The 14,044-nt window shown below is 37.2% G+C and overlaps 1 protein-coding gene across 2 annotated transcripts in view; it reads left to right on the top strand.

Moving 5' to 3' along the window:
* gabrb2b (gamma-aminobutyric acid type A receptor subunit beta2b) overlaps positions 1-12,124 on the top strand; it is a 137,449-nt gene extending 125,325 nt beyond the window's left edge. Inside the window, exons 8-10 of one of the 2 annotated variants that reach the window (XM_079847019.1) lie at positions 731-975; positions 3,851-3,991; positions 10,214-12,124. In XM_079847019.1, coding sequence (XP_079703145.1) covers positions 731-975; positions 3,851-3,991; positions 10,214-10,561 — 734 coding nt within the window. In that variant the 3' untranslated portion in view covers positions 10,562-12,124. The remainder of the gene's footprint in view (positions 1-730; positions 976-3,850; positions 3,992-10,213) is intronic. The other variant, XM_079847020.1, reaches the window with a different exon arrangement.
* Positions 12,125-14,044: the final 1,920 nt, after the last annotated feature.

Genomic DNA, 14,044 nt, shown 5'->3' on the forward strand with positions numbered 1-14,044 from the left:
TCAGCCTCCTTGGCCACGACAGAGATAACAGGGAGCAGAGGTGTGGCGAGCAGTACGAGGCCGAGGGCTGTGAGAGATACGAGACCAGTGCGTTGCGCAGGTGACGCTCATCAGTAATCACGCCACCGGCCTCACGCGGTTCTTTCACAGCTCTCAGCTTTGTCCTGCTCGCTACAACAGGTAAAACAGCGTTCATAAACGGTAACCGTAGAAATTTGTTTTTTATTACGGATGAAAGTTTCTGAGGCAGTGTGTAAATGTGATTAACACAACATGAGATAGTATTTATTTTTTAACGTGCGAAAATTCCGGACGAGAATTTCGGACTCAGTGTGCTAGGCCCTTAACTCTGTTGATTAGCCTGTTATTGTTCCCAGGTGTTTTCTAGTTTTCTCATTAGCCCTTGTGTATTAATACACGTATGTTTTCACTTGTGTTTTGTCAGTTGTTGAAACCCTTGTTTTGGGTTTGTTTCGTGTTTCTGTTCCCCTCCGAGTTCCTGGTTTTTGGTCATATTTATATGTTGTGTTTTTGCTTTATTTAAGTTTCCTGTTTCCTGGCTTTTTGTTTTGCTCTTTTATTTCATTAAAACCCTTGCACTTCGAGCCACTAGCTTCTACCTCCCTTCCTTGATTCTGCCTGTCTTCTTTGTTTCCAAGAATTACAGTTCCTCAATAGAATCCACTTTTTGTCATTTGCACCCTTAACAATAATTCCCTTTTGAACTTAGGCATCACCACTGTGCTGACCATGACCACCATCAACACACATTTAAGGGAGACTCTTCCAAAGATTCCGTACGTCAAAGCCATTGACATGTACCTGATGGGCTGTTTCGTGTTCGTCTTCCTGGCTCTGCTGGAGTACGCGCTGGTCAACTACATCTTCTTCGGCAGAGGACCGCAGCGGCAGAAGAGAGCGGCAGAGAAAGCCTCCACAGCCAACAATGAAAAAATGAGAATGGATCCCAACAAAGTATGTTTGAAATTCATACACTCAGCAAAGTTTAGAATAGCTGCACAGTAACTTTAACAGTAATTATACATAAAGTTGAAAAAAGTGAATTATAAAAATACTTTGGTGACACTTTACAGTAAGGTTCCATTTGACCACTGGCAAGGAGGGCTTTTAGTAAAACTTGGCAGTCTATGCAGTAGAAAGGCACTGTTTTTTTAGTTTTTTTCTGTGCCACATGACTAGAGAAAACCATGGAAGCTTGTTTCGGCCACAGAATGAAACATTTTAAAAGATAAGTGCGACTTTTTTTCTCGCAATTGCGAGTTTATATCTCACAATTCGGACTTTATAACACCCAATTGCAACTTTATATCATGCAATTCTGACTTTATAACTCACAATTGCAACTTTATAATTGCAACGTTATAATGTCAGAATTGCAAGATATAAACATTCTGAGAAAAAAAGTCAGAATTGTGAGATAAAAATTTGCTATTACCTTTTTTATTTTTTATTATGTGGCGGAAAAAAGCTTCCATAGAAAACAGATACAAAGGTGACTTTAGCACCCATAATGCACTGGGCTTGACCTGACTGCCCATGAGCTGGGATACAAAATGTGAAAGTATGATCTGTAGTTTTTATTAAAGCCTTGGAGCTCTCAAAAGTATGGTTTACGTCATCCAGCGGACATTTGCTGACAAATATACAGGGAGGTAACGTGGAGAAAGTGTACACAATGTTCATTTACATATACTACTGACATTGTAACATAACAAAGTGGGTTGAAAATCAGTGGTTACCCTTTAACTATGTTAGTTAACATGAATTAATAATAAATACTTCTTAAGCATTTTTTAATCTTAGTTATTGTTAAGTTCAACATCTACCAAATCAAAAGTTGTATATGTTAATGTTTTTAATGGTCCTGAGCTAACATGAACTAACAATGAACGGTTGGCTTTTTAGTATATGATGTTAACAAAGATTCATAAATACTGTGAAAAAAAAAAATTATTGCCCATTGTTAGTTAATGCATTAGCTACTGGGCCGTTATTGTAAAGTGTTACCAAAATAGTATATTATTATACTGAATAGTTCTGCTCAGAATGTTTTTGTAAAATTTTCATAAACAGTGTTTAAAACAGAACATTGAAAACGGTCACTGACACTCATGTTGCTGGGAACTCTGAATTTAAATAGGCCTAAATGACTCCAGGTGGCTTTGTCACTGCAAATCGATGTCAGTGTCAATGCCTGTTACTTGTGAATGCTTGTTTTGAATGTTCTGTCTAGTCTGTATTCATATTTTCACTGTAATTTCAATGTCTGACGTGATTGGAACCAACATGAGACTGCACTATACAATCTGCACATATAGAGTAGTTTGTTTGACAATGAAAGCAGTGGTTCAATGAAAGCTGTTTGGCTGTTGCAGACATCAATGTGGTTTTATGTTGAGGTAGAATTTGAGTCAAACCTTTTTTTAACATAATGCACAAAATGCAACCACCACTACATTAGTATATGAAATTTAATATGTTGACTACAGATATTCGCAGAACTTTTGCAAACAACCAAATGCAATAACCCGTCATCGCAGTGAGAATAACTCATTAACTTTTGTTTTACCCTCTATGACATCAAACTCGGGTGACATCAGGTCAAAATAATAAAAAGGCAAATAAAAAGATAAATATGCAGTGGCTACAATAAGCTTGTTAACCCTTTGAGAATACAGTTAGTGGATTTCTGCATTGATTGCTTATAATATGTGGTCTGATCTTCATGTATAAACACAATCTGACTTAACACAAAAAGTTGTACTTTTCAAAAAAATATAAACTTGAAAACACTGATTTATGATTGACAGAGCAGGCTGCTAAGTGAACCTCTGTGTTACGACTTCACCAAAAGCTAATTGGAGTCAATAACTATTCCATCTGCCTATTTCTATGCACATTTTGGGATTTTGCATAAAAATTTAAATATAAACGCTGGATGGAAATGCCAAAATGAGCATAAAAAAAAAAAAAAGTTATGCATTCAATTGAGTTAGCTTTTTATCCGATAAGAAAACATTCGCATAAACCACGTTGGAAACACATTTACCGAATAAATTCCTCGATGCGCATCAAAATGGGACGGCATAGCTGGCTTTACCAGCGGACCGATCTCTTTGCACAACATCTGAAATACTGTATTGTCGTCAAAGTGGTCGTATTGTCGTAACCTGCCAGAACTGTTTTATGAGTTATCAATGCTGAAATCCAGATATTTGCAAGGATTCACAAATGTATTCTTGCGTCTATAAGATAAATGCATCTACGACGGATGAGAAAAAGCAACATAATAATCTAGATTGGATTAGCAGTATTTCAGGAAAAAGCTGATTGTTTAGGATAGGAAAAGCTGATGGTTAGAAGATAAAATAATAGTTGTGATACTGTAGTCATTAAGTTGTTTATATATTTTATATAATTATAACATAGAGACATATATCAGTAGATCTCAGCTGGTTTTTGCTTCTAGACCCAGATATTTATATTTATATTGGGGATTTTATTATTGGCGTTTAGCATTGTTTTCCCCATGCTCTCTGAGACCCTATTAATAGCTACAGATCTGTGACCTATTTTTGGGTACTGACCCTAATATTTGAAAACCACTGAGCAATAACAGCACTCAGGGAACTGGTCAAGACGCTTGTTTGTTCAAATTTGAAGATGTTTCGCTGGTGCTTAGATGTAGTAGAAGTTATTGAAGGATGGCCTTGGATTCAGAGCTGTGGTTTTCTTTAAAGCATAATCCACAAAATGCCTGCATTGCCTCACACTTCAATTTTTTTTTAAAAGTGACTGCTTTGATGGTGATGATTTTGTATGCTTTCAGTGGTTGATGGGAAATGTAGTTCAGAGAGACGATGCTCTGTATGCCAGAATGAAACAGAGGGATATTGACGCGCATGACTCCATGTGGGAACCAATCTTTGTGGACGATGCAGCATTAGGACTAGGCGATTCAAAAAATAAGGTACTGAAAACGTTCATCAAGACAGTTATGGCGTATAGCGCGGAAAATTTATTTGAGACCCCGTCTATTTTTACAACATGTTCTCACTTCCAACTTGTCACATATGGACGCTTGGTCAGGAACCCTTTCTAACGTGCAGGGTACCTCTTTATCATAATTTTTCAATGTGCAGGGCACTCCATTGCTTTCTGTTGTTTGCCTTATAGATCAGATCAAGCCACATTTAATTATTTGAATGCATTTGTAAAAGTAGAGATGATTTCATAAATATTTATACTTTCCTAGATATTTTTGGAGCAAATGAAAATGAACGTGTGCAGCCATATCTATCAAATGATACACCCGAACATTAGCATGTCGCAATCAGTCGCAAGCCACACAAAAGCCAACGGCATTTCTCAATCAAAGCTGATGTAATGCTTCTTCTGGCAGTTGACACCGATTTCCGACTCCCACCGTAGGAGTCAATGGAATAGACTCCCAGAATCGACTCCATTTTCTCCATTTACTTTGTCAAAATAGGTTCAGCAATGAGAATACAATATTGCCATTATTGTTACAGTATACGGAGCACCTAAAGGGACATGGTGAAGGAAAAAAATATGAGATGGAGGAAAAAATATTTGTCAAGGCTTTTGCGTTCTTTCACAAATGTTTTGCGTTCCTCCGAGAAACTTTGCATTTTCTTGCCAAAATGTATTGTGTTCCACTGAGAAACTTTGTGTTCGCTTGCAAAAAAAGCTGAAAAGATTTTGCGAGGGAACACAAAGTTTCTCGGAGGTACGCAAACTGTTTTGCCATCGAAAGCTAACTTTCTCAGGGGAACACAAAACCTTTAGACAAGAAAACGCAAAGTTTCTTGGGGGAACGCAAAACATTTGCGAGAGAACGCAAAATGTTTGACTTATTATTTTTTCTCCCATCTCATTTTTTTTTCCACCATCACTTTATGGGCTCCGTATTATTACACACTAAATGTTGGCTATTTTTTTTTTTTTTTTTTTTTTTTTCTGACATGAAGCCTAAAACTCCTTTTATTAAGCCACACATTGTTAAGCGTGATTGGCCAAATTAGTCCAGTTTAGTCCAAAAAGCTGCTTGGACAGGAAAGTTCAAGATACTGAAACCAATGTCTTGCCTAAATACATATAATACACATAATACACATATTAATGTGTTTTTTTTTTAGCAGTTTTTTATTTTTTATTTTTTTATTAGTTTACTGGGTAACACTTTATTTTAATGTGTCCTTGTAACAGGTTACATGTATTTACTATAGTAATAACTTTAAATAAAACATAATTGCATGCAACTAGCCCTAAACCAAACCCTAACCCTACCATAACTCTATAGTAAGTACATGTAGTTAATTCATATTACTAAGTATTTAAATATTTAAATGTATAATTACACTCTAACAGGGACACATAAAAAAAAAGTGTAAACGTTTACTGATTATGAACACAAAATAGAATAACCATGGCAAACCAAATTAAAGGGATGGTTCGGAGTAATTTCAGCCTGGGGTCCTTTGCACCATGACCTTGATACTCTCGCGTGAAACTTTGTTGATGGAAACAACTGTGTACACATGACTGAGCACAGGATTGTGGTGAGATAATCAGACACAGTTACTTCAGACTACTGCAGCGTGATTTAAAAGATAGGACAAGATGCCAAACACATGTATCTATCCCGGCTGTGGTATAAAAGCTAAAACGTTCAATCTGGAGACCTTCCATGATATGCCGTTTCGCTGCAATGACCCGGAGCTTCTACAAGTTTTTTGGTATATCCCAAAATTTTTATTATTTTTCCGAAGTGTTGACAACTTATTGTTTACTAATAATTGTTGCAAACTGGTACTACCAACAAAATATTAGTGCATTCCTGGAACTGGGCATTGTTACACTGCCAGGACTTACGTACTTTTCCCAAATCACGGAAGTGACCTCGACGTCCGGGTTAGCGGTAGCATGAGCCGTCAGGCAAGTGTTATTTAAATAAACTCCTGATTAGAGCCCTGCACGGGCCTCAAATTTAGGCCCGAGCCCGGCCCTGGCCCGAGACGCTCAGGCCCTAGCCCGACCCGTGTCCGACAGCTCATCAGAATTATCAGCCCGAGTCCGACCCGAGCCCGTTTTTTTTTTTTTTTTTTTTTTTCATTACACAGCGGCAGCCTGCCCTATTTGCAGCCATTAAAATAGCTCCGTTTTGTTAGTTATGTTTCTTTGTTAGTTATGTAAATTAATGTTTCTTTTCATTTCTTTATTAGGTTAATTTAGACAAATGTTTGGAGCATTTTTTTTTTAAATGACGACTAAGCAAACCGAGCCGACAGCAAGTAAAACATGTTTGATCAATTGAGCCTCTCAAATCAATGCTATAATACTTTACTTGTCTACAATAAAATCAATAGATATAAAAAACTTCAAGCATATCACACAGACAGTTAGTTTAATAAATGTTTATTTATTAAACCACAGTGAGTCAATTTTTTTTTTTTTTTTTGAAATACTGAGGCAGGCTCAGGCTGCTCGCAACAGCGCTTGCAAACGAAATGAGCAATAGCCTATAAACAAATTAAATTAAATAAATTAAAAACAAACTTGCAGATTATCTTACCTCAAAAATGCACCACAGAACATGGCCATTCTTTTTTTCCAGTGGTTTCCAACAGTTAAACGAAAATAAAGTCCAATCAAACGAAAAGTTAGAACAGTCTCTAACAGAGCATCGTGGAGAAAAAGAATAGCTAAGCATCCACAGTGGAAGGTTTTAACCCAGTCCTCCTTTCTTCTATCACGAATTTTTCTCACGCACGCGTTTTTTCTCTTAATATTCTCCATTATTTGCACATGAGGTGAATCGTGGGTCGCGCTGACGGGAAACCTTCTGTGTGCGTGCGTGAGACAGACTGTCATGTCAGTCATATGTCAGTGTAATTTTAACATTAGCTGATGGCTATAATGGCCAGTATTTAAAACACGTTTTAAGTGCAGGGCACGTCCAGTTCCCGCGCGCGAGCAGAGAGATTCGCGCTCGGCACATTATATTCCGTGTGCGAGCAGAGAGATTCGCGCTCGCGCATTATATTAATGTAGCCTACTTTCACGCTACAATAATGCGCTCTCGACATTTGACAGGAAAATAACACCATAAGTTATGAGGTTACGAAATTTCTTTCTATGTTTGTTTTTCTATCGTCAACGTCAACTTCTCATATTTTTTTTAATTAATGTCTAAAAATATAAAAAGCAGGATAACCCAAAAAAGGCCCGAGGCCCGGGCCGCATTTTAACTATGACGTGAAAATTGGCCCGAAGCCCGGCCCTAGGGGCGTAAAAAAGTCGGGGCCCGTCGGGCTCGGGCTGAAATGCAGGGCTCTACTCCTGATGTACTTACAAACTTTCCAATGCCTCGTTTTAAGAGTACAAAAACTATTCGTACTAATGTAGAAGTTTGGTACCATTCTGGGCATTATTAGTGGGGTAATTTACGAGATAAAAACTTGGATCCATTAGCGCCTGCACTAAGCCATCCGGCTGATATCTCTAAATAAGCTCTAACTTTAATAATGTTTGACCGAGGGGAAAAAGGCTTCTGGGGGGGGGGGGGGCTAGGGGGTGTTTGGCTCAAGGTCATAGTGCAAAGGACCCTAGGTTGAAATTACTCCGAACCATCCCTTTAATATCGATTGTATTAAAAAAAACGTAGGTGAAACCACAAAGCTGGCATTGAGGTATGTATAATTACAATGTAATTGGCTGTTATCTTTTGTAAAGCAAGCTACATGTAGGATAAAAGTGTGTGACTGTGATGTTGTTTCTGCGACAGCTCCAGCTCTCTGATGCACGATTGAGCGATTTCAGACACAGCAACGGAGTCGACAACGAGAGTCGATTCCTGTGCTGGAGTCAACTCCGACATGAGGGTTATTACGAGTCGAGGAATCGACTCTTTTGGAGTCGACTCCCCATCACTAGGAAATGAGCTTTACGGCGGATGAAAATTGTGATCACTTTTTGGGTCTGCTCCTCATGTAATTCAATCGTTTGGCCTCAGAACCCTCCAATATATGTACAACTTGAATAAATTTTGACTGTAGTTGTATCTGCCTGTTATATCCAGTGTTTTATATTATATGATATACAAATGGGTTGATTTAGCGGTATGGGTTGGGTTATGTGTGCAAAAATGTTTAAATAGTGTAATGTAAATAAAATTATTCTGGCTGTTTAAACTGAAAGTCATACCACAATATACACTGTCGCTGTTTGGAATTAAATAGGCAAATGCTCAAGAGTCTATGTTTGGATCATTATTGCAGTGATTATTATATTTCTAGCGCATTATATGTTTGGCAACAGTTCTTCTAAGCCTGATTAATGGAGTGTGTATATTTCATTTCTTAAACAACCATGTAGGAAGACACATCATGGCCATATTCCAGGATGACAATGTCCAGATTCATCAGGATCGAATGGGGAAAGAGTGCACTGAAAAAAAGGATTCGTTGAAATTAAGTTGCATTCAATTGATTTTATCTACTGTACATTAGACCTTAAATTCACTGAAAGTCTTTGGGATGTGCTGGAGGAGACTTTACAGAGTGCTGGACTCTTACATTGTCAATTCAAGATCTTGACCAAAAATGTATGCTCCTCTTGATAGAAAAAAACATCACAACATTTATTTCTATCAAGAGGAGCATCACATTTTGTATTGTCAATACAAGAGTCAAGCACTTTGTAAAGTTTTCACAATTTGAGCCTGATGAATCTTGACATCCTGGAAAACAGCCATGATTCCTAACATGGGTGTTTAAGAAATGAAAAGTTACACACTCCATCAACTAGGGTTAGAAGAACTGTTGCCAAACATATAACATTCTAGAAACATAATAATCACTGCAATAATGATCCAATCATAGACTCTTAAGCATTTGAATCCAAACATCACCTTTTTTGGGGGGGCCGGGCAATGTATGTCATAATGGCAAAATTATACTCATTCTATATTTTTTATCATGATGACAAAATTCCCATGACCATTGCGTTTGTGTATTAATACCTTATATTTCTCATTGAAAGCAATGGAGTACCTTGCATGTCGAAAAATGGTGCTAAAGGGGTAACCTGTATGTTAATGTGACGAGTTGGGATTAAGAATGTGGTGTTCTTGTTTTGTTTTTTTTACGATTTCTTGTTTCCTCTTAAAAACATTGCTGACTCAAATTGAAAATTCTGTCATCATTTAAACACTCGTATGTTGTCCAAACTCTGATATGACTTTCTTCAGAAGGGAAGATTTTCCGTGATCTTATTGTGCAGCTTCAGATGATTTTGCAAAAGTCACATAAAGTACACAAGTCATGCTTTTTTTGGTAAATCTATTGTCATATTGGAACTTGTCCAGTTCTCTTTCAATATATAGAAAAAGAGTGGGCAGAATATTTTTCAAAATCTCTTCTTGTGTTTCGAGGAAGAAAGAAAGTCAGGTTTTGAATGACATGTGGGTGAGTAAATCATAACAGAATGTGTTTTTTTTCTCCATTACCATCATCACCTCTCTTTTCCCTCCAAACCACTCACCAAACCAGATGTTTACTATTTTAGATACTATTTAATAAAATACCATTGATAGTACAATTCAGAAAGGAACAGGTAATCTGTTTTGAATACAAGGGTGAACAATTGAACATTTTTTTTAATATATATTTTGTATTTATTAGATATTTCTACATATATTACATGTCATGAAAAGGTCAGAATTTTGTAGAAATACGTAGCATAAATACTATCATGTGTACCATCATGCCTTACCTTACTTTGCTTTACATCTCTATGTGCACCAAACCCTTTTCCATTATACTGTGTTACTGGCACTTTGTTGGTTTGTCTCAGTCTATGTTAAATACTGTGTTAAAATGGCAAAAAGTATAAAGAAAAAATAATTCATGAAAAGCAGTAGGTAAGTTAGCACTCTTATTCTTTATGGTTTATGTAAATGTGATTCATTTTATTGGAAATGTATTTACAAAAAAAAAAAAAAAAAAAAAAAATGGTTTAAGATATTTAAGAAAACCATCAGAAATCAATCTGTATTTTTTTTTCCCAATTGATATTGTTTATAATGCATAACAAAGTAATGTAAAAAAGAAAGAAAACGTAAACAACACTGTTACCATTACTAACCTGTCCATCTGTATTTATGTCTTAGATGGACCCCCATGAAAACATCCTTCTCACTCCTCTGGAGATCAAGAATGAAATGGGCACATCCGAGTTAAGCCTGGGTTTGGGTGACCCCCGTTCAACCATGCTGGCCTTTGACAGCACCACACTGCAGTATCGGAAAGCCGGCCTGGCCAGGCACAACTTCGGGCACAATGCGCTGGAACGCCACGTTGCTCAGAAGAAGAGCCGACTACGACGGCGCACTTCACAGCTTAAAATCAACATCCCTGACTTAACTGATGTAAATTCAATCGACAAATGGTCGAGAATGATCTTCCCCACCGTATTTTCTTTCTTCAATGTCATCTATTGGCTTTATTATGTCAACTAACTGGATTGCGGGGCCGTCCAAGAAGCGCCACAAATTTTTACGTCAGTATTCTTCCGTTACCCTGCGTCTGATTTTGCAATACAAGCAGAACTTATGTTGACAGATTAAAATCAGGACTAACTCTCTTTAACCTTGGGTTCACCTTAATTGCTGGCTGACACCGATACTCTAAAGAGGTTAAGAACAAATGGTGCCTATTCCAAAAGTCAGTAGTTTTTAGTGCGTTTGAGAGTTTTGTTCAATATTAGGTATATTTGTTTTGTTGCAAAATTATCAAACCAGTTCTTGCTGCAAATTAGTATCTTTTTAGCAACAGAAAAATCTTAAAGATTAGACATCCACAGCACTTCACTGTCAGTTCTTTCCTCAGTTGTTAAGAAAGCAGCACTCAATAATTTAATATTTCTATTCCTTTATTTGTAGTTTTCTTTTTTTAATGGTCTATTGAGTAAAGAGACTATAGGAATAGTTTTATCATATGGTTGTATTTTCTACTTTACACACAGATGATAGTTTATTTATTCAAGAGAATTTATGATACACTTTTCCTTAACCTCATTTATTTTGGTAAAACGTGACACTCGAATCCTTTACTCTAAAGTTTATTGACACTTTGGTAAGCTTTACATTTCCAATATGCTTATATTATGTTTAATTTTGATGTTCAGCATGCTATGGAAGTTGAAGGTATTACTTCTAACTACCCCAAACAACTCGATTCAGCTGCTAACTCTAATCATTTTTATAGCTCCCATAAATCTTGTGTAATGCTAGTCTATCCATTAGCATTCCCATTCATCTCAATTGCAGTTGTTCTACTGATGCTTGAAAGTATGTGACCTGAATTCTGCCATCATTGTTCATGATGGTGAAAAAGCCACATGACTGATTGTTATTCAGCAGGAAATGGCAATGCTTATTGGCTGAAAGCATCAGAGGAACAAACCTAAACCCAAACCCTTCAGCAGCGATTACTCTGAGCTGTGATGTGAATGGCAGTAGACAAGGAAAAATATATCCCTTTTTCCCATTTGTAAGAGCACTCCAAAAAAACACGCCACTGGCAAAAAAGATAAATATTTTATTTATCAGACTATATATATATATATATGCTCTTAAATAGCAAAATGGTGTAGTTACAACATGTAGTGACCGGCCTAACCTTGACACCTTGTGTGTAGTCTCAAACCATTCTCACTCCAAAGGCATCAAAAACTGCAGCACTGACAGATGCCTTGCCACTATTAAGATGCTAAAGGCACTCCTTTGGCAATTGCTATACACTATCTACAGACTAGGATTACCATTGCTTTTAATGAGAAGCCATTCCTGTCAATACACGGACACAAAGGACATGCAGGTTTTTTTGTCTGGAAATTATATATTGGGGTATAATTTTGTCATTATGACACAAGTGTTGAGATTTGATTTTTAGTTTAAGCCACAATCATTTTATTTACACTACACTCAGGGCTTGATATTAACTACAAGTCATTTTGGCGGGTTGAATTTTATATATAATATATCAATTTTACAGTTGTAGTCTTTTAAAAAGACATCTGAAATAAAAAAACTAAGTGCAATGTAGTGTTATAGATTATAGATTTTTTGATACACATCAATACTGAAATATCCAATACTCATTTTCCACAGAATAGATACACGATACCAGCTGCGCTTTCTCGCTCTCTCATCTCTCTGACAGAGTTACACAGAAACCCGCCTCTCCTCACTCATTTGTTTCATTTGCTCCGGATTAATATTGTTGCTGTTACAGAGCTTGAATTTTGGCGTGGAATTGCTCGTATTGTGCATAATTTTACTCATTTTGTGCCACCCCTCAGTACTTAATAGGTTGGTTTCACGTGACGTCACATTGCTGCTTCGGCGAGAGCTTGAAATTCAGATGGAGGGCAGGAAGTGAAATTGGATCTTCCGTCTGAAAAAATGCCCATGCTTTGTGTAGTTTACGGCTGCTCCAATCGTTCTAACCGAGAAAAGGGAAGGAGGTTTTATAGAGTACCAAAAATAGTCATTCATAAAGGTGAGAAATGTAAAAATTTTACAGAACAACACTGTAAAAAGTGGATTTTAAACCTACGTCTGCGGTCGGGAGGAGCAGAGTCTGTTAATGCCCGTGTCTGCAGCGACCACTTCGTCGGAGGTATGTTAGCTAGCTAACTTGGTTTTTATGTCTGTGTTTATATAGCATTAGGTTGTCGTTAAATGCTCATTTACTTAGTAGTGATTATTAAGTTACCGGTAGTCTAATATGGACTTCATTGGGACTTTTTAAGCTGCCCTAGCGCTTTGGGTGACATTGAGTCGGTAGACTGGGCTCCGACGGTCAACCTTGGTTACCAAAAAACAGCCTAAATCAGAGGCATCTCTTCGACAAAAAAGTTGTACGCTTCCAGACTTTTATTGGCCTTCATTTGCTGTCTGGTGTAGTACGATGTCTGAAGGACCAGAGAGTTGGTGATGTCAACAGCCTCGACTGTCAGCAAATCTTTAAGTTTTACCGAAAACTCACTCATCTTCATGAGGAACGGGTCACGTCCAACATATCTGTTAATTAACTCCTTGTATCTATGACTTGAAACTGGATCTAAATCCGTACAATACGGACTCTCTACAACGGTTTCCTCCATAGATGTATTCTACATGTTTACTTCCTGCCCTCTGTCTAAAATCGCGCCGCCTTCACACGTCAGCATAATCACGTGACTGAAACCCAGCTATTGAGTTATTTTTTGCTGCTTATTGCACTTCAACAGTCAAATACACACAAAATAATGTCAAAGTGCTGGACTTGATGAGTATTCATGTAAACACAGTCAGTTATGTTTGAATTGAACGTAAACAGTTGAGAAACGCATGTGTAACAGTATAATGGATCAGTGCGTCAGGTCTTAAAGTGACAGCAGCCTAATAAACCTGCTGCCAAATTATGAGATAATATTAAAAATATCTATATGGCAGTATTCCCCATGGTATTGATGTCAAAATTGTGGCCAGTGAAAATGCTGAGTGGCTAGTAACTTTGGAAAACCACTGAGCAAAAAAGTTAATGCTAATCCCTGATTTTACAATTTAGACAGTTTGAGCGCCTAACCCCTAAACCTAACTCTAACCATTTCTCAATATAAAACAACATAAAGGAGGATATAAGAGGATACAAGTACAGTCACAATTATTTATTCAAAACTTGCAAATCTTGATGAAGAAGCGTCATCTATTGAATGAGGTGTGTCACTGTCTTCACAGAGCATGAAGATTTTCAGTGATTAAACCCTTAAATTTCACTCTGTTCCTCACATAAAAATAACATAATGGCTTCAGAGGACTTGAAATGCACCACAAGTCATTGTTCATACTTGTATGCAATAAATTACTGTGACTGTTCTTTCATCTGCCTGTTACGTGTTTTATCTTGTTGAAAAGTGGTTAGGTTTAGGGTATTAGTGGGATTAGGTGCTCAAA

This window comes from Squalius cephalus (genome assembly GCF_949319135.1).
Source record: "Squalius cephalus genome assembly, chromosome: 17".
NCBI classification, from domain to species: domain Eukaryota; kingdom Metazoa; phylum Chordata; class Actinopteri; order Cypriniformes; family Leuciscidae; genus Squalius; species Squalius cephalus.